Here is a 21,502-nt window from a genome sequence, read left to right as displayed (position 1 = left end):
ATGCAGACCTTCATTAGTTTTAATTAACATTCATTTCATCCCCTGGGAAAGTACCATAGGAGAACACAGTCAACACAGAAAGAGACCTCCCTTAAGGGGCTCTCATTAGGCCTTCATCCCTTGTTTAGATTCTTACTGAGGAAGACAAGCTTTTGGTACAATACATACAAGACGAGGTAATTAGTCAAATGCTGCTATAAACATAAAAAGGAATACAGAGCCAGAAGTTTTATTTTTTTCGCAGCTTGTGAACAATGGGACATAAGGCATGTCACAAAGCTGTAAGTGAGATCATAACATTCTATCTGAGCTTCTTGTTTTTTGTGTCCTTCTGCTCCAGCTCCTATTAAGTTAATGCAGTACACTCCATTTCAATGATATGTAACTCATATTATGTATCTGCACCGCCGGTAAAACCTCCATACCAGCCCTTGAGAAATAGCAGTGATTGTACTGTCTTATTCTTCAGCAACTTGGATGCTGACAAACATGGGAGCTTAAACTTAGTTTGTCTATGTCAAGCAACATCTCTTTATCACTGGGGTGCCCTTGAATATCAGTTATCTGCTCTACCAGAGGTACTCACGTTGAGCTAAAATGCCCTGTACACGATATCCCAAGACGATGGCAGCCTTTTGAACGTCCAAGCTGTTGAGTAGGTTGGCTGTTCTGACTGCAGGCATCCTCTGACCACTGGGACCCTCCACAAAATACACAACCTCCAAGGGTTGGTCCACTCCCCCCAGCCGGTTCATACTTACAACCTGGAGATTGAAACAATCAGAGAAGTAGAGTTAGTAATTTATCCAAACAACAAAATGATGGGGTACACTAGTTAAGTGGAGGTACAAAAGGTTTGATTTTAAACAGTTCAGTCTCAAGGAGGTATGCAAATGTATGCAAACAATGATCCACTATCTAATAAGGTGGCAGGCCACTATTTTTGATTGTACTGAGATATTCGAGTATGACTACAATTTCCTTAAGTAATAAGAAAAAGAAATCTGCTTTACATTAAAGTTCAGGAAGTTTGAATGTGGCAATTAGCAAGGCTTTATAATATGTTTGAGTTCATCCAAAACATGGACACTCTTCAGTTTGTTTAGCTATGTGTGTGGGAGCATATATGTTGGCATGTGGGAAATGAGGAATCATGCCTCAGTTGCAATATAATTACACAGAGCAATTATGAGGCTTAATGACTACTATGAGATGGCTGCATGTACTAGTGTCCACCACCTTTTAAACAGAGGGCAGACATCATGGCATCTTCTGTTTTCTTCTAAACATAAACATGTCCAGATGTTGCTTTTGTCTTTATATTTCTGCGGATGAAGTTTTACCATCGGACAACCGCTCTTCTTCTTTTTCTTTGTACTCATTTGTTGTCACAACCTGTGAATGTTTCCACACTGCATCACTGGTGGCTAACAGACAGTGCTCAAGCAACTTGAAAAGAAGTCCTTCCAAAAATGATCATAGGACTCATGAAAGATGAAACACTACAGCCCCCTACACTAAAAATGGAATGTTTGATGAAGGTCCTAATGAGGAAAGTGTCATGATTTTAATAATAAGGATGACTTTTTAATGGAGAGTGTGGTACCTCATTTTCCATGGAGCCCTGTAACATTAATAGTGTTTGAGGTTTTGTGACTGCAGAAGAGAACATTTTCGGCACCAGCTATTTAGCCTCCCTAGTTACCATAGTTCTGCCTCTAATTGCTTTTTGTAAATGGCAGTGCGCATTTGCATTCATGGAATGTCCTGGAAAACATAAATAATATGTCAAAAATTTAAACTGTATGTAACTATATGTTTTGTACACTTCTTAAACTTAACATTACATCTGTATAGCTAAAGCCCTTTTATATGAGCTGTTGTCATTATTCTACCAACTATTTTATGCACAAAAACATCTACATGGACACACACACACACACACTTAGAAAAAGCACACTCATGGTATGTCAATGTGCTTTCTGTATTCTCATCAGATCATTCATTGAAATATTTCTCCATGTTGTCTAATATGCCTGTGTGTGGGGGCATGTGTGTGTGTAGGTGTGTGTGTGTGTGTGTGTATGTGCTTGCTCTGAGGCACAGCTCAGCCTGCTAACTGCATTGCTTGAAAGAGTAAAGTGCAGGTCATGCCTGGGCTAACACAGAAAAGCAGCTGTGCAAGCTCCCTCATCCAGGACTTAATCCAGTCCATGCACGGTTATTAGAGTGGAAAGATGGCAGCGTGAATGTGTGTCTTTATTGCACGACCCCATTCTTCGTCCTCTTTTATCTGTCTAGGCGGACTCATAAGGTATTCTCGTAGGTGACGACACCACACTGATACTGTCATGACAGTCTAGGGACATCTGTTTGAGATATGTGTATATGCATGTGTGTGAGTGCGTGCGTGTGTGTGCAAGGAAGGAAGACAACGTATTCCTCTGAAGTACAGTCTGAGACACCTCATTCTCATTATATCTAAAAGACACTCAAAGCTGAACGTCTTTGAAATGTAAAAAAAACAACATCTAAACTAGGCTTCCTTAATGACAGAATCATATCAAGGCTGGAAGGAGCACAAGCACATAATAAGCCGTCTATGTATAACAGACATTCATATTCATGACTGTGAAAAAACATAATCTCTGAAGGTAGAAAGGATGCCAGAGCTTAAAATTAGAGATCTAATCATAGCACAAACACACAGACACTAATGGTTCGCCACAAATATGGTCCTCCGTTTTCCTAAATTACACTGTAGGTTTCATACAGACAACAATGTGGAAGGCAGAAAGGTCAAAAACTGTTAGGTTTCTACTCTAGCCAAGGATGATATTTATCACTCTGACAGCCCCACTGTTTAAAGACCACCATATGCACTCACACCTCATGAGGTCAGATCAAATATGCATTCCTCGTCTCTTAAAACATAACACATAAGTGTCTTTTACTTGAGTGTTTTGCACTCTCTGTTCCTCTGATTTCTGAACCTTTTACCTACCAGTGTCTGCTTCCTCATAATGTCTACCCTCTCAAACACAGAGACAAACTCTTAATCATGCCAACTGCAGGATACAGACCGAGAGAGAGAGAGAGAGAGAGAGAGAGAGAGAGAGAGAGACAGAGAAACAATTAATAATTGATCTGCTCTTAGCAGTTCTGTGGTTCACAAGAGCCATCAAGTAATAGGAGCAGAGAAATGAGGAAAAGGAGAAAGAACGACGACTCATGAGGTTGTGGTCTTTGAGTGGCTCGCCCCTGGGCTGAATGGGATGCTGTTGCTATGGAGACAGAGCCCTATCCTGTCCCCTTAGAGATGAGCAGGTGCAGAGCAAACCCACAAAAGCTAGAGCCATATTAGTAAAGCAGTAAGGCTTTCAGTGGCTACAAACACTGCAACGCTCACATAATGAGCCCTCAGTACTGAGACAAGGTAGTTAGAGAGAGCTTGCGTTAGGGAATAATGACATAAATGGTACAAGGAAGGAAGCTTTTTCAAGATTAAGTGAGTAATACTTAACAAACTTTCTGTTAAAGAGTTTGGAAAGTTTTCTTGTGTAATGAACAAGAAACTTAACTAGTACTTCTGTTTTATACTACAGTATATTTAGAAGAAATGCACTGCGAGCGTATCTTTATCCAACACTGACTTTACAATTATTGAGGGTCAAGTATTTTAAAATCGTAAAAATGTAAAAAAAAAAAAAAAAAAAAAAAAAGTGACGTTATCTAGATTAGCTTGTCTTTTTTCCCAGAAAAGCAACCGCGTTAAATTGTAAAGTATGTGTACTATCTTCTGTAAAGGCTAAGTAACTCTTTATACAATAACTGAATACAATACTTTCTATATGGTTATACAATACCTGAACGCTGTTGTTCCCTATGGTGGTGGCTCTCTTAACACGTCTGACTGATCCCATGGCTTCCCCAAGTAACATGGCCACACGGCGCTCTATGTTGGCTTGAAATGTCCTCTCAGCTACTTTCTGGTCCAGTACACCCAGGAGAACTATGTGCACAGGCAACCGGAAGAAATATATTATAATCACAAATGGTGTCATATGTAAGTAGTTATAGCAGCATGAACCATGCCAACAAGTGAAACCATCATACCTGTTTTAACCCAGGAGGAGCGAAAATACTGGCTGGTATTCAACTCTGGATAATGGAAAGCTGTTGGAAAAAAAAGGAGAAAAGGATGTTTAAGTGTAGTAACATTTAACTCAAGATGATCATTGGTGACATGACACAAGCAGAGAGCAAACTTCCAGGTGCAAAAGGTCACATATTAGATATCACTTTGAAATGGAATCAAGTTGAAATGGCTAAAATATAGTGAGACAACCCTATGTGACTCACGCTCAGCAATCTGTAGAACAGGAAAGCCCATGTAGTAGCTGAATTCCACCATGGTGAGCTTCATCAGAGAATTGCTGACCTCTGACCCTGCTAGATGACCCCTTGAAACTTTCACAGTGAAAGTGATGTCCACCGGCTGCCTCATCAGCCGTTGTTCCTGATACTTAGGGGTCATGTTGATGTTAAGAATCTGAAACACAGAGAGGTATTATTTAGAGGTCAGACAATTATACAACAAAATGTGCAAAGCATTTTCCATTCTGTTGTTCATGTCATTTCTGGGAAAGCTTGTCTGTCACTTAAAGAGTTAAAATGAAGCCCCATATCTGAAAAAATCATTGGCTTCAGTGATTGGAAAGTAGAACACAAAATTGAGCAGTGTGGCCCAGGGCATAGTTTGCTAGTTGTTCATCAAACATGTTCATGCCTCAACAAATGCTTGATTTAATCCCTACATTTATTCCAACTAAAATACTATAATACAGGCATCAGTGTAATAGGATTACACAAAAACTCTGCTGAATCCAACAATCCACATATCCAAATAAGCTCTTTATTAACAAACAATAAGCGTCTTTAATACTTAACAGCTAGAGCATGAACTACTACAAGTATCCAAGTGAAAAAGCTCATGGACGTTGTGTAATGGACTGTCATGGTAAAGAAGGAGCTGAGTCTGAAAGTGACTGAACCCTGCCCTCGGGTCATGACCTCTGCTTTGTGATTGCAAGAGTGAGACTGTGGAGGAAGCTTGGACAAGAATAGCTTTTATTCTGTATTGAAAGGAGCCAGTTAAGGTGCTTGGGGCATCTGATCAGAATGTAACCCCCTTGTAAGAAGTGGTGGATGTGGAAGAGGAGAGTGATGTCTGGGCTACTATGCTTAACAGGCTGCTATAGTCATCCACACCAAATAAAGAATGAGAAATGGGTGGATGGATACTTACATTATTAGTAATTAAGAGCTTACAGCAAGCAGGGATTTTTAAAAATAGTTTTCTCCCCAGGCAATCATTTCGGCCACCGTTCATTTACTAAAATCCAAAAGACCCAGCACTTGTGATTCAAAAGAAAAGCTCCTGTTTGGAAAAAAATATCCCAATCTGTCAGCCTCTGCTGCTGAAATCACAGTCATCCACTGGTTAAATGACTGGAAAGTTTGGGGTCAGCTTAGTCAGCAAACAAGCAGCAGGTCCAGCTGTTTAGCTTGTTTGAACAAAAAGCATACCAACCCATGTTTCTTAACTTTCTTTGTAGGACAAAAATACAAAAATAAAGATATCTCTCACTTTTCAGACAGACAGATACTACATATGAAGGGAAGCAGCTGTTAGACAAATGTTATACAGGTTTCACTCACATGCACTGTGAAGTTGGTTGACTCCTTTGAGCGCCGACGAACTTCAGCAAAGGCCATGGTCAAACCTTTCTCAATGCTCTCACTAAAGTTGCAGTACCGCACATCTACATGACCAGGAACAAACTGCAGGACTGCAGGACAGACACAGAGAGTTTTAATTCAAGTCTGAAAAGAAACGGTTATCTTATAATCTTTCAATCTTTCAAATCTTTCTTTAATTTTCAGTCAAAGTTCATTTACCTGTGTGGACTTGATATTTATTGTCTGGTGTTGTCCAGTTGGGAGAAATGGACAGGAAGCGACGGCCGGACTTTCGCAGCGCATTGATGATAGATATGGCTGTGTACACAACTGGACCAGACACTACCCGAAACACAAACTTTGGTGGGGGGCTGATAACCTTCACAGATAAAACAAGAAAATATGACACATTATTACTTATTAGAATCATTTATTCACAGTTACTTCAAGTGATTTGTGTTAAATAAGCAACTGATGGTCTTCACTGGAGATTCTGTGGAACTTAATGTGACTAATCCTGAGGGTTTTTAATTTTTTTTTATTACAGATTCACAGATTTGACAAATAAGGAGGAGGTGGGTCAGCCTTTATGGTTCACATGCACACATCTCAACACACACATTCTGCAACATATCACTCTTCTATGTTTTTTAGTAATAAATCAAGCTAGATATAGCTTGACCTTGCAATATAATTCATATTTTAACATCTCTTTTACACCATGTGACTATGTTATCATTGCATGTTTTTTCCCAACACCTTGCATAACATTATCTTAAAATTAATAAAAAATATATTGACTCCCTGTTGACACAACACTTACCTGCAGCTCAACTGATTTGTTGAACTCCAATTTAAGGATGTCTTTAACTTGGGACTTGGCATATCCAACAGTGGCTCCAGAGGGAAAACCTTCAGGAGAAAAAACAAACTTATTGTTATAGTCTTATTTTATGATGCTGTGTATATACCATATATGTATTTCAAGTTCAAATTACAATAACATGAGAATTCAGACTTACCAACTTTAACTAAATAGGCAGGCTTGTCAACGTTGCACAGGTACTGCCTTGATGTTGTTGCTGTAGTCGGTGCCTTGCCACTAGTGGTAGAGATGATGTTGACACTTGTGGATGCTTTTGTGGTAACAGTAGCTCCGGTTGTTGCTTGACGAGTAGTAGTGGTGGCAGTTGTAGTTGTGGGTACAGCGGAGATTGTGTTAGCTTCACTGCTAGCAGGAATTGAGGTCATTGTGAATGGGTTGTCAACTCCATCTTCAGTCACCCCTTGATCACCCACCATTATAGGGGAGACCAATGTGACATTAGATGTGGGTTGAGTTGAAGCTAAAGTGATATTAAGAGTTGGTTCGGTTGTAATAGTAGTGCCTTGAGGATAAGTGTCTGTTGTACCAGCAGTTGTGTTGGCAGGCTGTTCAGTGGGAACAGGGGAGAAGGCTGTTGTCGCACTTAAGACAGGAGTGGTGTGTATGGTATTTTGAGGGAAAGACTCTGTAACAAACCAATGGACATCTGTCAAAGAGGAAGACGTTACATCATCTGGTAGTAAAACTGTAGCACCAGGTAGTATAGCTGCTGTTGGTGTAGTGCTGCTCAGGCCAATTGTAAGAGTAGCTGCGGACCAATCTTCGGTGGACACTTGACTGATCCAGATGGAGGATGAGGAATCAAAGAAGGGGGTCGTGACTATGGAAGGATGTAGAAAAGGCTCTGTGAAATTGACCGGCTGAGGACTCTCTTCTGTGGTAAACAGTGTTTCGTCATTTTGTTCAAACCCTGACAGATCACTTGAGGACTCATCCTCAGTCGATTTGGTGTCATTGGTTAAGCTGCCGGTGGGTGTGATGTCTGTAGTACTGATGGACACCACAGTAACATTCCCTCTTTGTTCAGCTCCACCCTCTGATCCAGTGTTGTCCTTGGTCAACTGAGTGGTGTAATACTCCAAGCTGTTCATGTCAGGTAAGAGGACGTCTGTTGGTTGAATGCTGAAAGTATCTGCCCAATCTATGTCTGATGCTTCGGCTATATCACTGTGGATTGTAGGAGTAGGTTCTAGTGTATAGTGAACTGTAGAGGACAAAGAGGAAGGATGAATGGATTTCATTGGGAGAATGGTGCTGTATGCTGTCATGAGGCTGGAAGATGGTGAGATGTGAAGAGGATTCAAGGATGAAGGGGATATGCCCGCCCTAGAAGGGAAAGATGTATCATAGGTTTCTGTATAGTCCTCCAGATCATATGGGTCAGAGGGCACCTTGGTGACCAGAGAGTAGTCGTCGCCGTCTGAATTCATGAACGACATTGTCTCCAGATAGTCCCCAGACCCCCAGTCGAATTCCATGGTGTTGGTGGGGTAGAAGTCCTCTGGAGAGACCTCAGTGGGTTCAGATGCAGGTAATGTAGGGTGGGGGCCGATAAAAGGCACATTGTAGCTAGGGGCCAGAAGCTCATCTTGGTTGGGTAGCATGTTTAGATCATGTGCTGCTTTGTACTGCTGAAAGGGGGCAATGCTAGGGTTCAGCGGGTTCACATCCTGAATTTTACCTGGAGCATTTACTGGAAGCTCAGGGTCAAGTACAACATGATCTGAAATATATGATTCATCTGATGGAGAGTCAGTGAAAGCCAATTTAGGAGTCTCAAGAGCCTGACCAGGAGGTGAAGTTATTATTCCTAGTGTTTGCTCTGATGCCCCATTCTGTTGCTTGCTGAAAGCTGACAAAGGTGCATCACGAACTTGTTGCTCAGAGGTAAAACTGAGCTCTGGTGTTACTGACTTTGTAAAAGCTGAAGAGCTTATGTTGGATGTTATAGATATATTTGACTGGGGCTGCAGCTGAGATCTTGTAGGAGTTGGAGAGAGAGAGGAAGCTTGCTGGGCAAAATTTATCCTGGCAACCTTCCAGTCTGATGAGAGTTTAGCTGGTGCCTCAAATTGTGGACTCGACCCCAATACATGTTCGGAGGGACTTAATGATGCAGTGGAAAGACGCTGTGGTTTTTCTGCAAGGAGGTAACTTGGCGTGAAGGATTTAGAGTTTTCAGGCCCAACATGTCCCCACTGAAAATGCATGTTGTCAGCAGTCCTGGCTTCATGGTCGGGTTCAGGAATGGATGGCAGGGCACCAGGTGAGTCTGGCCTCCCAAAGGCAGTAGTATGTGAGGCTGGTAAGGCTGATGGTGAGGACCCTGTTGAAATTGGAACATCTGGGAGAAATCCCTTGGAGTGGTGTGGGGATCCCAATAGAGACTCATCTGCAGAAGAACAAAGACAACAACTTGGTTTAGTATTGAGCACAGAAAGATTTATGACTAACTAACTTTGATTACAAGGATAAGGACTAGACTGTAATTCAAATTGGGCTTCTTCCAGTGTTGCCATTCACACACCAACTCTGATTTATTTTGCTCATCAACATAGGGACCATGATTAACTAACCAAATAATTTCAGGAAAAATAGTGTAGCCAAATTGTTTAACAGACAGGCAAGACAAGATGTACATGAACATGTAAAACAACGACATTAAATAAGTGAAAAAATGTTAGTTTGAAAGGGCTGTGTTGGGCTAACTCGACCCCAAATGGCCAAAATGAACATTGACCATGAGTCGTTGTAAAAGTCGTCACCTCAGGACTGAAGGTCACAGAATGATAAATATACGGCAAAGTAGTATAGTACGATACTTCATTGATTCTGTACGAGAAAACTGTGATGGATTTATATCTCTGGTGGATCTTATAGCCTACCTCTTGTGACCTCGGTCCATGTTTAGATAAAATCAATACTTCATTGACAGCTGATTCAGAAACTGCAACTACTGATACCAAGCGGGATTGGAGATCTTTAAAACTGTGAGCATGGTTGACCAGGAAACACTAGTTATTCAGCCAGCTTATTGACCTTGCTACTAACTAGAGCATGAACAAAATAAATGGTTAGCCAACTGACATTTACCACTCCACTTTATACTTGTTTGTGCTTGCTGACTACTAAAAACAATCATTAAGCCTGATCACTAGTCTAATTGATGTCCCATTTGCCTAAGTGGAAAATGGAACCATTCACCTTGAAGAAAATGTCAAAATGAGGAGTCTACACTTATATAAAAAAAAGCTGACAACAAAGTTTTCCTCAGTTCCAGTTTTGACCTGTGGGAATATGCTGGCCTGCATGCACTAACCATATGTCCCAAAATGAATGAGTGGTCGTTCTGGCTCAGCACCTTGATGGCCTAGGCTTTTTACGGATGCACTCTGGAGAGAACATCTCTTATCCTTTTTTATGGTGCCTGACCCTAGAGTGATGGATGGTGCAATTTTCAGCTCATCAGGAAGCAACTCTTCCTCTTACACACTACATTAAAATCCTTAAGGATGACATTAGACCAGACAAAATGTAGGAATGGTAAATGTGACATATGCAATTTATCTCCAACTTAATCTGAATGCCAAGAGCCTATATCAACATATTGCAAGATAGTGTATCATGCATGATTTCATTTAGGAAGCGACTTGTTTACATGATGAAGATGATATAAAGTGCTAAAGAGAAAGATAAAATAATGAAAAATAATTCATGGTAGCTGTATAAGTTTGCTTCTTTTGTATGTGGTTCATACATTTTCCATAGGAACATTCAGAAGTTTCATGGTTCTGTTGACATGGTTGCCTCTATACTACTGTGACACATCAGATATACAGAACAAATAAAGGGGGATGAGTTAAGGTGTCTGCTTACATTAAAACAGATGCTATCCGTTTTGGGGTTACAGATGATCAACATGTGTCATGACCAATGCTCATTCCTGCATTAGAGACTTATATGCCTAAACAAACCACATCAAGGAGAAAATATAGAATAATTCTTTTAAATAAGATCAACGTGGGCCATATGTCTTGACTTTGTCCTTGAAATTAGGTCTTGAAAAGAGTGATCATTATTGTCACTGCCAGAGGCAAGCCACCAACAGCCTCTACAAAGTGACTCAGCATTTTCTGGTAATGTTGTTGCTCTTTGTAGTCGACAGCGGCTTTGGAGAATCATACACACTTGAAAATAGCCACAAAATCAGCTGAGGAAGAAGACTATTTTTAACAGTGGGAGCAAAGCACAGATCACTAATAAAATAGCATCAAGAAAAAAAAAAAGAATATACTTCTGGAGCGTCATCTTCAATTGCATCGCTTCATACAAGCAGACTGCCTTTGGCTTGGCCCAAGAGAAAACTCCCAACTTAATTATAACCTACTCTGGTACCTTAATTGAGTCAGCATGCTATTATAACAGAGCCCATTGGAGAGGACTTGGAAGGAAAAGCCAAGACTTTCTTCTCTGAAGGCTCGGCTGTGCTGCACATTCTCCAAAATGCTGCACAGCTTCTCGTCTGCTGTGCCAAGTGTTTGAAACCCAGAGGGGTAGCACACAGCTGAACAGATGTACGCACACACACACGCACACACACACACACACACACACACACACACTGAGAACACTAAATAATGTCCTTAACCATTAATATGAGGTAATCTGGTTGCCTGTTTTATAAGAGCTGTTCACCGATGGCCTAAATCCTCAGTATTGTGAGAACGTTTTTTACTAATCATAAAAATAAAGTGTGGAAAGGACAAGCTACAGAACTTGGTGTGCTGTGCTCTGTCAAGTCAGCTAATTATAAGAAAGAAACTGCATCAACTTGTATCAGAATCTCAACTACTGCAGACATCAACATCAACAGTATGGGACAACAGTTCAGTTGTCAATATGAATGTAAATGTGGTGCTCTGCTCTATAAACCATCCAGTATGTTGGCCAACTTTGCACTCTTTTTTTTTGCATCTGAAAGTAAACAACAACAACACATTTAACATTTAACAGAAATATAAAAGACCAAACAAAGACTACTTGAGCAAGCTTTGTTTGTCTGAAGAGCATGCTGATGTTTGAGGTCATACTGTGGCACATGACCCCAAAATGTCATTGCAGCTCAGCGCTTCCCACCGTGACAAACGCATTCAATGATCGTCACATTTAGGACGAATAAACACAATTGAACGCATGACAAACCATCCAGTTAATGAAGACAAAGACTATCATTGGCAGGTGATTGATGATAATACTGATAATTGTACTGATGATGACAGTGGTGAGGATGGTGAGGATGGTGATGACGGTAATGGTAGTTAAGGACATCATACTCTCTTTGTTTCACCACAATGAGGAATAGTACTTAATATATAAGCTTAAAAAAATAAAAAAATAAAAAAAAATAGATAAATAAACCTTGCCAGTCAAAGCTGAATCATAACTGCAGAAAGACCTGGCTGGTTATTTTTAATAATTAAGCATGCATGGCCTTAATACTTGAAGATTAATCATAGGTACATGATGACGGGCAGAGGTCAGAGCGACAGACAGCGTTCAGGCACAGAGCGGGTGAGACAGGCATGAGTCGGGACTGACATTACAGTAGGCGAGAACTGACAAAGGCCTTGAAGATTAAGCAGCGCTGCCACCTGTCCCACGAAACACGAGTGTGTCACACTCGGCTGGCCGCTCATTGTTGAGCCTGCCGATGAAACTAAGCACTAAGACCCTTGCAGAGGGACACCTTCAAATATCAGGTCACAAGTGCATAAATGTCAAGTACTCAACTCATGTAAATTAGAGTATCCCTGTGCAGCTGGTCCTCTCAATGCTTAAACTCTCTCTCCCAGTTAGTCACATTTTCACTTCCTGGAGTAGATGAAGCATTGCCACAATAGATCCTCACATCAGTGGCAATAATGACTCATTACAGACAGGCAGTTAATGCATTTGCAGTAATTCAAAGAGATAAACTATATGTAGGGATCACAGGTTTATTCAGATTAAATTTATATCAGAAATAAGCAGGGGTTAAAACAAAAAAAAATCCTGAGCCTGAACTTGTGTGTGTGTGTGTGTGTGTGCGTGTGTGTGTGTGTGTGTGTGTGTCGTCCTGTGGTGTGGACACATTTGCAGGGTAAAAAACAAACAAACAACCAAAACATTATGACAAATGAATGTTTGCAGATAATGGTGGGCCTTTTTGAAACTGCCATAACAAGTGGTAGCCAATAGTACTCAACCTCACTACACTATGGTACTAACACATGTAGCATTTAGGATTACTTTTGATATCAAGTTTTGCTGCTAAGGAAACTCCTGATACAGGCCGTCCGTTCCCTGTACCACCGGTGTCAGAGCTTGGTCTGAATTGCCAGCAGTAAGTCGAACTTGTTTCCAGTGGGGGTTGGACCCTGCCAGGGCTGTCCTTAGTCAATCTCAAATCTGATCTTCAAACATGATTGAAATAGTGAAAATAAGTGTTTAGTGTCTTATAACCTTGTTGCAGCAGGGTTTGTAACACTAAGGAAATAACAAACACAATGAAGGAAATTTGGAGTACTTTGTATAGCAGAGGCTGACTTCGAACAGTATTCAAGCAAAAACCACTAATGTGACTTCTATGCTGCCATAGTGTGTGCATGCATGTAAAACAAAAGAGAACTACAAAACAATATGGCTGATTCAAACCATGTGCAGTGTGTGAGATGACGTGTGTGGGTAAAAGGGAGACACAAGGTAAGATGGTGAAACTAAGCAGGAAGGTTTGAATACTGGCTGACGTTTGTTCCTCGACCTGTGTTAGAGAAAGAGGCTAAAATCACTACAGTGAGTGAGACCCGATTAAAGAGAAGGGTTGGATCAATCAAAACAAAAACTTCTCAATAAAAATAGCAAACTTTATTATTTATACCTAATAAAAATCCAATGCACACAGTCAAAACATCAGCATTCAGCATAGCAATAGCTAACTCAGCCCAGATGTCAGCTTTATTTTGATGATTGGTCTTATTAGACCAGATGTGTGTGTGTGTGTGTCCGTCCTTTCCACTGAATTGTGTTGAGCGGGTGCAGGCGTGTGGTCCCGGCTGTCCTGACTAGTCAGCTGTTCTAGAGCACGCCTCTGTGAGTCCAACATGTGCAGCGATGGAAGAAGATCAGAGACAATCGACCGGAGAAATGAAATGAACATGATTGCCGTTTGTTTCTTAAAAACAAGTGTGTGACTTGTAAAATTAACCGGTTGAAAATTAGAAATATACTCGAGTAGTACACAAAGCTAAGATCTTACTCTCTATCCATGGCCAAATGATAAGGATAAGAAACATGAGGAAGCCTTGTCCTTTGTTCTTGTCTGATCAGCTAGTCTCTTTCAGCCGTGCAGCTTTGCAAACCAAGCCGAGAGAGAGAGTGAGAGAGAGGAGTTTATTCACTGCTTTAATTGATATGCTGATGTCATACGTCACAAGCCACAGTGAACAATGTTAGCTGAATATCCAGGTGTGAAAACATGAAGGATTCTGGGAGACTGAGTTCAACGGCTTCCTTTGACAAAGAACATGTGGTCTCAGTCACCATCTTGGATGGGACGGAGGTACTCTACACTCATAAAGACTCATAAAGTAGCTTACATTTTCAAAAAAGTATCACTGTGCTTCCTCATAAAATGTGAACTACCCTGTGTAATACCCTTGTGAAATGTGTGACTCTAAAAAAAACATCGGCACAGTCTCGTTACTCTGGCAAGAATGAATGCAGTGTGATTTTCATTTATTCATTACATGAAAAATCACAGGCAGATGAGATTCCATTTTCAGTGTCCGAAATGAACTTTTTGACTCACCTGCCAAGGGGACTGGCAGATAAAAAAAATCCACTGGCCGAATATATTTCTTACCAAGCAACTATAATAATAAAATTGCCTTTTTGTGTCACATATACATTCATTTCAATACATTTCATTGGGAAAATAAAGTATTAATAGCTATTTGATTAACGGTAGCTAGCAGTAGACCAGCTGCCAGTGACAGTTTAGCAGAGAGCTGCGATGTTGAGTAACTGATGTGTAGTACAGATTACAACACATCATGTGAAACTACGAGTGCTTAAGGCGGTCTGTGGCTGGCTCTCCAGTGCTTCTATAGTTTCGCAGACACACGTAAAAAAACACACAGTGTAGGGACAAACACAAGTCATTTCAAGCTATCATGAAAGATGTTTTATTACATGACTACTTTGGTAAAACATTTACTGCCAGTGTGGCCTTCTGAGATTCACTTGGCAAATGGAAAATCCCAAAATATCATTTGTCACTTGGCGGGTGTTTTCGTACTCTGTCCGTTTCCATTTACCAGGCCTTGATGTGTCTTTTAGACTTGCTCTAATGCGCCATCTACTATACATGTACATGGCTATAAACACTGAGTTAATAAGTCAAATGATGCACAGCACTGGCTGGCATTTACATGGTGTGGTTTATATAAAATATGATTTTGCAGTTCTCTACAGGAATGATAATCAGATGGAGTATATTCCTGCTCTAACCTTACTCATAAATGTCCACCAATAACATTAATATAGTTCTATCTGACATTATAATACAAGAAATGATAATGTTCTTTGGCAAGTTATTATGTTTTTTGCATTATTGGTCCTATAATATGAGAAAAGAAAAGAAGTGCCTTCACTGCTCTGTGACTGTGGTTATCTGTTAAAGATCATGAAATGTTGCTCTATCATAGATTTTGAGACCTTCAAGTTATTTATTTTATCTAAACAGTAATGTATGATGACACCGATGCAGTTGAAAGTCAGTTTTTTATCTTATTTGAACACAGCGCTTTTTTTGTCTAACATTGTAACTTGAGTCCCACAGCAGACGCAGTAACGACGACGACTACAGTCAGAGCTCAGACACAGACAGTGACCCCAGTTTGCCAAAAAAAGACAAAAAAAGAAGTACATTTGAGAGCAGAAAAAGAGAGAGAGACAAGAAATGTTCTGAAATGAAGAGCAGTAGACGACAAAACAAAGCAGAGCAAGAAGAGAATATATCTACCATTGAATGGAACTGTATTGTATATCAGTTTTGCTAACTAGGATGTCAAAACTTTGAACCTCAATAACTCAAAACCACAGTGCAGATAAAACGTTGTGATTGTGAGGCGTCGATTTGTCTGTATTTAAGCAGACAATACATAAAAAAAAGGTCACCCTGCTTGTGGCTTGGTCGGTTTGTTCTGTCTCAGTTTATATATCCGGTTGCGGGCTTGGATCACTGCCAGAAATCATGTAAAAAGGATTCTGACAAGAGAGGGATTATTACTGCTGTTGGCTGATTCGATGTTCCTTTATAAAATCCCTACAATGGAATAAAAAGAGATGGAACAGCTACAGAGACTGTGCTGGAGGCAGACACAACTCCAGGCATCTGAAATAGTACTAACCCATTTACCCAGGATGGATTCTGGCAAAATCCTATAAAATCAGACGTGAGATAATCACAGCTCTAACCCTAATCTATATGTGTGTGTGTGACTGATGAGAATAACTCTACTGTGTCTAAATAGACCAGTTATTGCACATACAAATGGAGAAGAAGAAACTCCCATATTTTTTATTTTGCTCATCTTTTTTTTTTTATTCACATCACATAACGGCAATACCTGTATGACTTTATATCCTCATCACCACATGAAACATACTGCTTTGGGACTTGTGGTATGAACATGACACAATGTTTGAATGTATGCAGGATTATGATATCCTGTATAAATATTTTATGCAGGATAACATAATTGAGTTCCCAGAAATGACACATTTTTCATTGATTTCTGAATATACTTTTGAAAGTTTGGAAAAATAAATCTATATGTTGAATGTAAAATCTACAGATTAAACAAAGAATAATTTTACTATGGCAACTTCAGTAAAGCCTCAATGAATACAAACAGATGTAAAGTACCAGTCAAAAGTTTGGACACACCTTTCTGATTCAATTGAAAGGGAAAGTGTATCCAAACTTTTGACTGGTAACATCCAAGTAAGTTCAGGCTTAGCTTTTCTTCTTATGAGTACTGATCCCACGACTGAAACACAGTTAACATGACTGTCTGCAGACAGCACTCTGCTCATGTCTGGAATTGAATCATCCTTCTGGGCTTCTTTAGCCATCCAGACCCCAGGCTAACTCAGAGACAGGAAAAGGTCTGTAAGTGAATCTGAATCAGTGTCCTTTCACACATTGAGATACTTGGACATTTGAGAGTTGTCAGACAAAGCAATTATGTCAGCAACAGCGTAAAAATTAAAGACAACAAATGTGTTTCTGTCTCCATCTGCTTTCATTACAGTGACTGCGTAAAAGACCAAATATGAATTGTCAGCTGAAAGCTTGAGTACACCCATTCTCATAGAGGAAGAGACAGTGTTTCCAAGCTAAAGGCTAATATTGTACAATACTGAGCATATTATAACTTTCTATTTTTGGAATAAGGTAACTATAGCTCACTAAGTACCAGCCAGGCAGCTGTGAAACACACACACGTGCACAGAGTAGCACAGAGTAGCACACATACATTCCTGTGAGCGTGGAGAAACCTGAGATATACCAATTACAGAACAGTCTAATGACATAATTTTCTATGTTTGCCAGACTCCTTATTGGAAAAAAGAAGTAATTTAATGGTTGTGTAATTTGAAAAAAAAAGGAAGAGAAAGAAGAAAGAGTCTTTTTGGTATTAATGCTAGCTAACTACAACCCCACACATGGTTCTGTTTTCAGTTGAGCCCCTTTGCGTGACTGGCTCTTTTCAGTTGGCAGGAGCCGCGTATGCTGAGTGCAGTTGAACAATCAAGATATGGCTGTGTTGACATTTGGTTTATCGGGGAAGCTTTTACAACGGGAAAGATTCCATTGTTTTTATCAGTGGAGTTCAATTAGATCAAGTTCTCTCTGCCAAAGCTCGAGCAGCCCCCCCCACACAGAAATAAAAATAGTCTTAACTTTGTAGTGGTGCATTTATTATAAAACTACACGAGTTGCTTTCCGCTGCATTTGCTTGTCGCATTCGCCCTACGTCAAACAGTGAACAGATTAAAGAAGAGATTTTTTGCAACAAAGTGAAATAGAATATAAATAGAGATCAGATTTGAAATGCTATCCAAATGTAAACTATTGTATAACAGGTCAATAAAGGAAAAGAACAACATCAAGTTTTTTATAGTTGGAGAGTTTGCCAACATCTACTGTAAACTAATTCAATAGTGTGATTTGGCCAAAACTGAGTATGAAAACGGAGACCTGACTGAGGTCATGCCTGCACTTCATCAAGTATTCATGTGACCCTTGTTTTGTTTTCTTGGGGGTGGAGGGATACTTTTTTTTTTTTTTTTTGAAGATAAGAGACAGGGGAGTGCAAGAAAGAGGGGAACAGGATAAGGGGGGGAGAGAAAGGGTTGTATGAGAGGAAGAGAGGTATCAGAGACGCACTGAGGGAGTCTGAGTTAAAGGTATAGTTAGCTACAAGGTAAAACTAATTTTCCCAAATGAGTCTTAAGAGATTTGTAGCATGCTGGACTACTTTTTGACAATTTCAAACAACATTAAAAGATCCACAATAGACATAAACTCACACAGGTCTCCACAAAATTCATGCCAGTCTACGGTGTGATCAGTTTCACAGAGTGGACTATGATGGTACCATTCATTAAGAAAAACCCTACACTACCATGTACAAGCACACAAACATGAAATCTGTTTAAACTCTTTTACTTTCTGAAGTCCTGATTTTCTTCGAAAGACAGGAAGGCAAAGACTTGTAACCAGAGAGGCCCAGAGGACTATGTCACTCGGCACCCTGCCTCAATCTTCCCAGCACAAGCCACTCTCAGGCTTTTGGTCCAAGGAGAACAAACACTGTTTATTGGGTTAGGATAAGCTCTCTTGGAAGGAAACGGTTTAGTAATAGGTCTAAAAGTCAATATGTGAGTAGAAAAGAGCAATGTCTGTGCAGCGTTCAGCAGAATACTACAGCTCGGGTTAAAAGTAGTTGTGGGATGTTGAAAGGTCCGAAACCAAATGATTCAGCCTGGAGTGGCTCGAAAGAGGCCGGGCTGAACAGCACCATCTGCTCTGATAAATATATAAATAATCAGATCAGTTCATCAGAGCACATAGTGATTCAGGATCAGCACAATATGGCCTCAATGTTGCCTTCTGTCAAATTGTGAACTTTGCATTGTGCATTTCAAGCTCTTTACACTGACAGGCTGTTAGCACAGCAAACTGTGAGCACAGTCAAGGCAAAGTAATAAATAAAGGTTCACTGGAAGCTTACACTCTAACAACTTATGCCAAGAGAACTGTGGCAGATTGCAGTCTGGAGGATCTCCGAGTTCATCGCTTCAAAGTGATTTTAACAAGAGCAGCTTACATTTGGTGATTCTTTAACATCAAATAACAGCATTCAGAAGCTCGTAAAGTGGCATCGCAACTAGTTTAGAAGCCAATTCTAGTCCAATATTCAGATTACACAAGTGTGGTGTGGAAACTTGAAGCTTCCAGTGCACAAACACAGAGAATGGACTTTACAGTGAAGTAGGAGACATCTGATGGCCAGCTGTTAACTTCTAAAACTGAAAATATTTGCATATTCATAGATTTTGGAATTTTTAGTGAGTGAGAAGGAGTAAATGTCATTTTAAGGAATTAAAAGTGGAAAAACCATATCAGATACACATTGTTTGAAGCTGAATATTATTATATATCTACAATATTATATATTATATACTATATCTATAATGTATGTCCATAGGGATCTCTGATAAGCATTCTAAAATATTACCATTGGTCATTTCTCCTTGTGGAACATAATTAATTCAGAAGAAATGGTAATTTATCTGTTTAGTCATCTATTAATCCATGATTCATGATTAAAGCATTTTGTGAATCATAACCAAGAAACTTTCATCTTTTTTTTCTTTACAAAAGCACACAAACAACGTCTCTGTACTAAGTTTGGACCCCTTGTAGGATACTGAAACTGCAGTGGAAAGCTGCCTTGGTAAAACCCACGAAGGGCACACAAAATCACTAACAGATGTACATTCACTGGTCCCCACTACAGTGCCTTCACATCACCACCTACCAGTATAATGCAGGTAATAGTGGACAAAAAAATACATACATGAGACTACATCTATTTTTCTTAATTGCAACTGACTACATGATTACTTTGATGTGTGAATGTGATATATGAAAATATTATGATAGGCACTAATCATGAAGTGGAAGAAAAACATTAAAAAAAAAGTGGTTTTCAAAACACGTCATCGTCTGCTATTATTGACCCACCCTTCCACTGTTCTCACCAGAGCGGAATAATGCTGGGACGGGCCAGTTGGATGATAGGCAGAGCCACAGCAACCAACTGCTTTCCAATTGGTGTTTCTGGTCAGGCTGCAGGCCTGGTGTATGCAAAAGTACCCAGTGGCTTTTGATAGTTTCTGCCCATTGATCTGCAACTGGCTCCCAGCTCTAATGAATAATGAATGGCCATATTGTCATCCCACACAGATCACATTTCACATGGCAACCGACTGCACTTGTAATTAGCCAGGACTGGCTGCTGCTGGTTGGGTTTGAACTTGCCAGCCATTGTTGAGCAGAGAGAGTGTGAGACTGTTGAGTCAAAAAAAATGGCACTTTATGATGCCATATAAAAAGTTTGAAATTATACTCCATTATTAAGTAACTTTCATTTGAGATATAAGATATAGATGTAGAACTATTTCTTTAATAGAAATGGAGCAGAGGATAAGAAAAACAAAGAGAAGCAGAAAAGTAAAAAAAAAAAAAAGACTATACTTTCAGGTCAGGAAGAACAATTAGGTCACTATGCCCTATTCGACCTAGAAACTATGAAATGTGCTTCTCTGAGTAGGGATGCACGATATTATATTATATTGGATTATTTGCCAATTTCCAAGTCAATCCAATACTGATATATTCCTGTAGTGGAATGAACATATTTCAAAATCTACTTATCCACCGGGAAAAATAAGAAAACTACTTTACCTTAGGTAACACGTACAACATATTTTATGCAACATTTTCAAACCAAATCTGTGAGATTCAATCAACAAAAGCCTGTTAACATCTCAACATCTTCAACAAAAGACAATAGCTGGTTGTCCAGAGCAATACACTCCATGAGTTTCTGAGTGATGCCTTCAGCATTGACATGGTCACAGTTATATCTTTTGGCTTTCTTAAAGGACCGGAGAAAATGCTACAGTTTTGCTGCTGCCTGTTCTTTCTTTTTGTTCTTCACAAATTGTTGTTGCATAATGATCGGGATGATGATTCTAAAGATGGGCCTTCACACCGTAGACATTTTGATGTGCACCATCTTTCACGCTCAAAGCAAGAGACATGATGACATCGTCCTGCACGCACCCTCACACTGGAGAAACTGCATCAAGCATTTAATCAAGCATCGAGCATTTAGGCATAATTAAAGCATCATCTTACAGGTCTGTCATGTCAGCAAAAGAGTTCATTTTGGGCCAATGACTATATTTCATTTTAAATCCTTTGTTGATACCGATGATGTGCCATGCCTAGTTCTGTGTCTGGAAGAGAAAAGCAGAATGACTGCTGATTTCATGGTTGAAACAGACCATGGAAACACATTTGTCATCCCGCTCATGAATGTTTGATAACTCATGTTATTCTAAAAGTAGTTTAACAAGATCTTTTGTGTGACGAATGTTTCAATCTGAGCTAAGACTTGGGTTGTTTTGCTAGTTCCTCTCAAAAAGATCAGGAGTAAAGAGAAGTAGGTTGATATCCAACGTCAGCAGACAAGA

General features: G+C 39.8%; 1 protein-coding gene across 1 annotated transcript in view; it reads right to left on the bottom strand.

Annotated features, from left to right (window-relative positions):
• Window positions 1-21,502, bottom strand: part of si:ch211-1e14.1 (UPF0606 protein KIAA1549) — a 34,119-nt gene that overhangs the window by 11,308 nt on the left and 1,309 nt on the right. Inside the window, exons 2-10 of the mRNA XM_053319954.1 lie at window positions 8,818-9,020; window positions 6,765-8,757; window positions 6,566-6,654; window positions 5,962-6,121; window positions 5,722-5,852; window positions 4,363-4,552; window positions 4,117-4,176; window positions 3,867-4,012; window positions 587-764 (exon numbers count right to left, since the gene is read on the bottom strand). Of these exons, the coding sequence (XP_053175929.1) occupies window positions 587-764; window positions 3,867-4,012; window positions 4,117-4,176; window positions 4,363-4,552; window positions 5,722-5,852; window positions 5,962-6,121; window positions 6,566-6,654; window positions 6,765-8,757; window positions 8,818-9,020 (3,150 nt within the window). The remainder of the gene's footprint in view (window positions 1-586; window positions 765-3,866; window positions 4,013-4,116; window positions 4,177-4,362; window positions 4,553-5,721; window positions 5,853-5,961; window positions 6,122-6,565; window positions 6,655-6,764; window positions 8,758-8,817; window positions 9,021-21,502) is intronic.

The sequence above is a fragment of the Scomber japonicus genome, chromosome 5 (assembly GCF_027409825.1).
Source record: "Scomber japonicus isolate fScoJap1 chromosome 5, fScoJap1.pri, whole genome shotgun sequence".
NCBI classification, from domain to species: Eukaryota; Metazoa; Chordata; class Actinopteri; order Scombriformes; family Scombridae; genus Scomber; species Scomber japonicus.
Note: the sequence above shows the minus strand (reverse complement) of the source record. Positions and strands in the feature narration are given on the sequence as shown.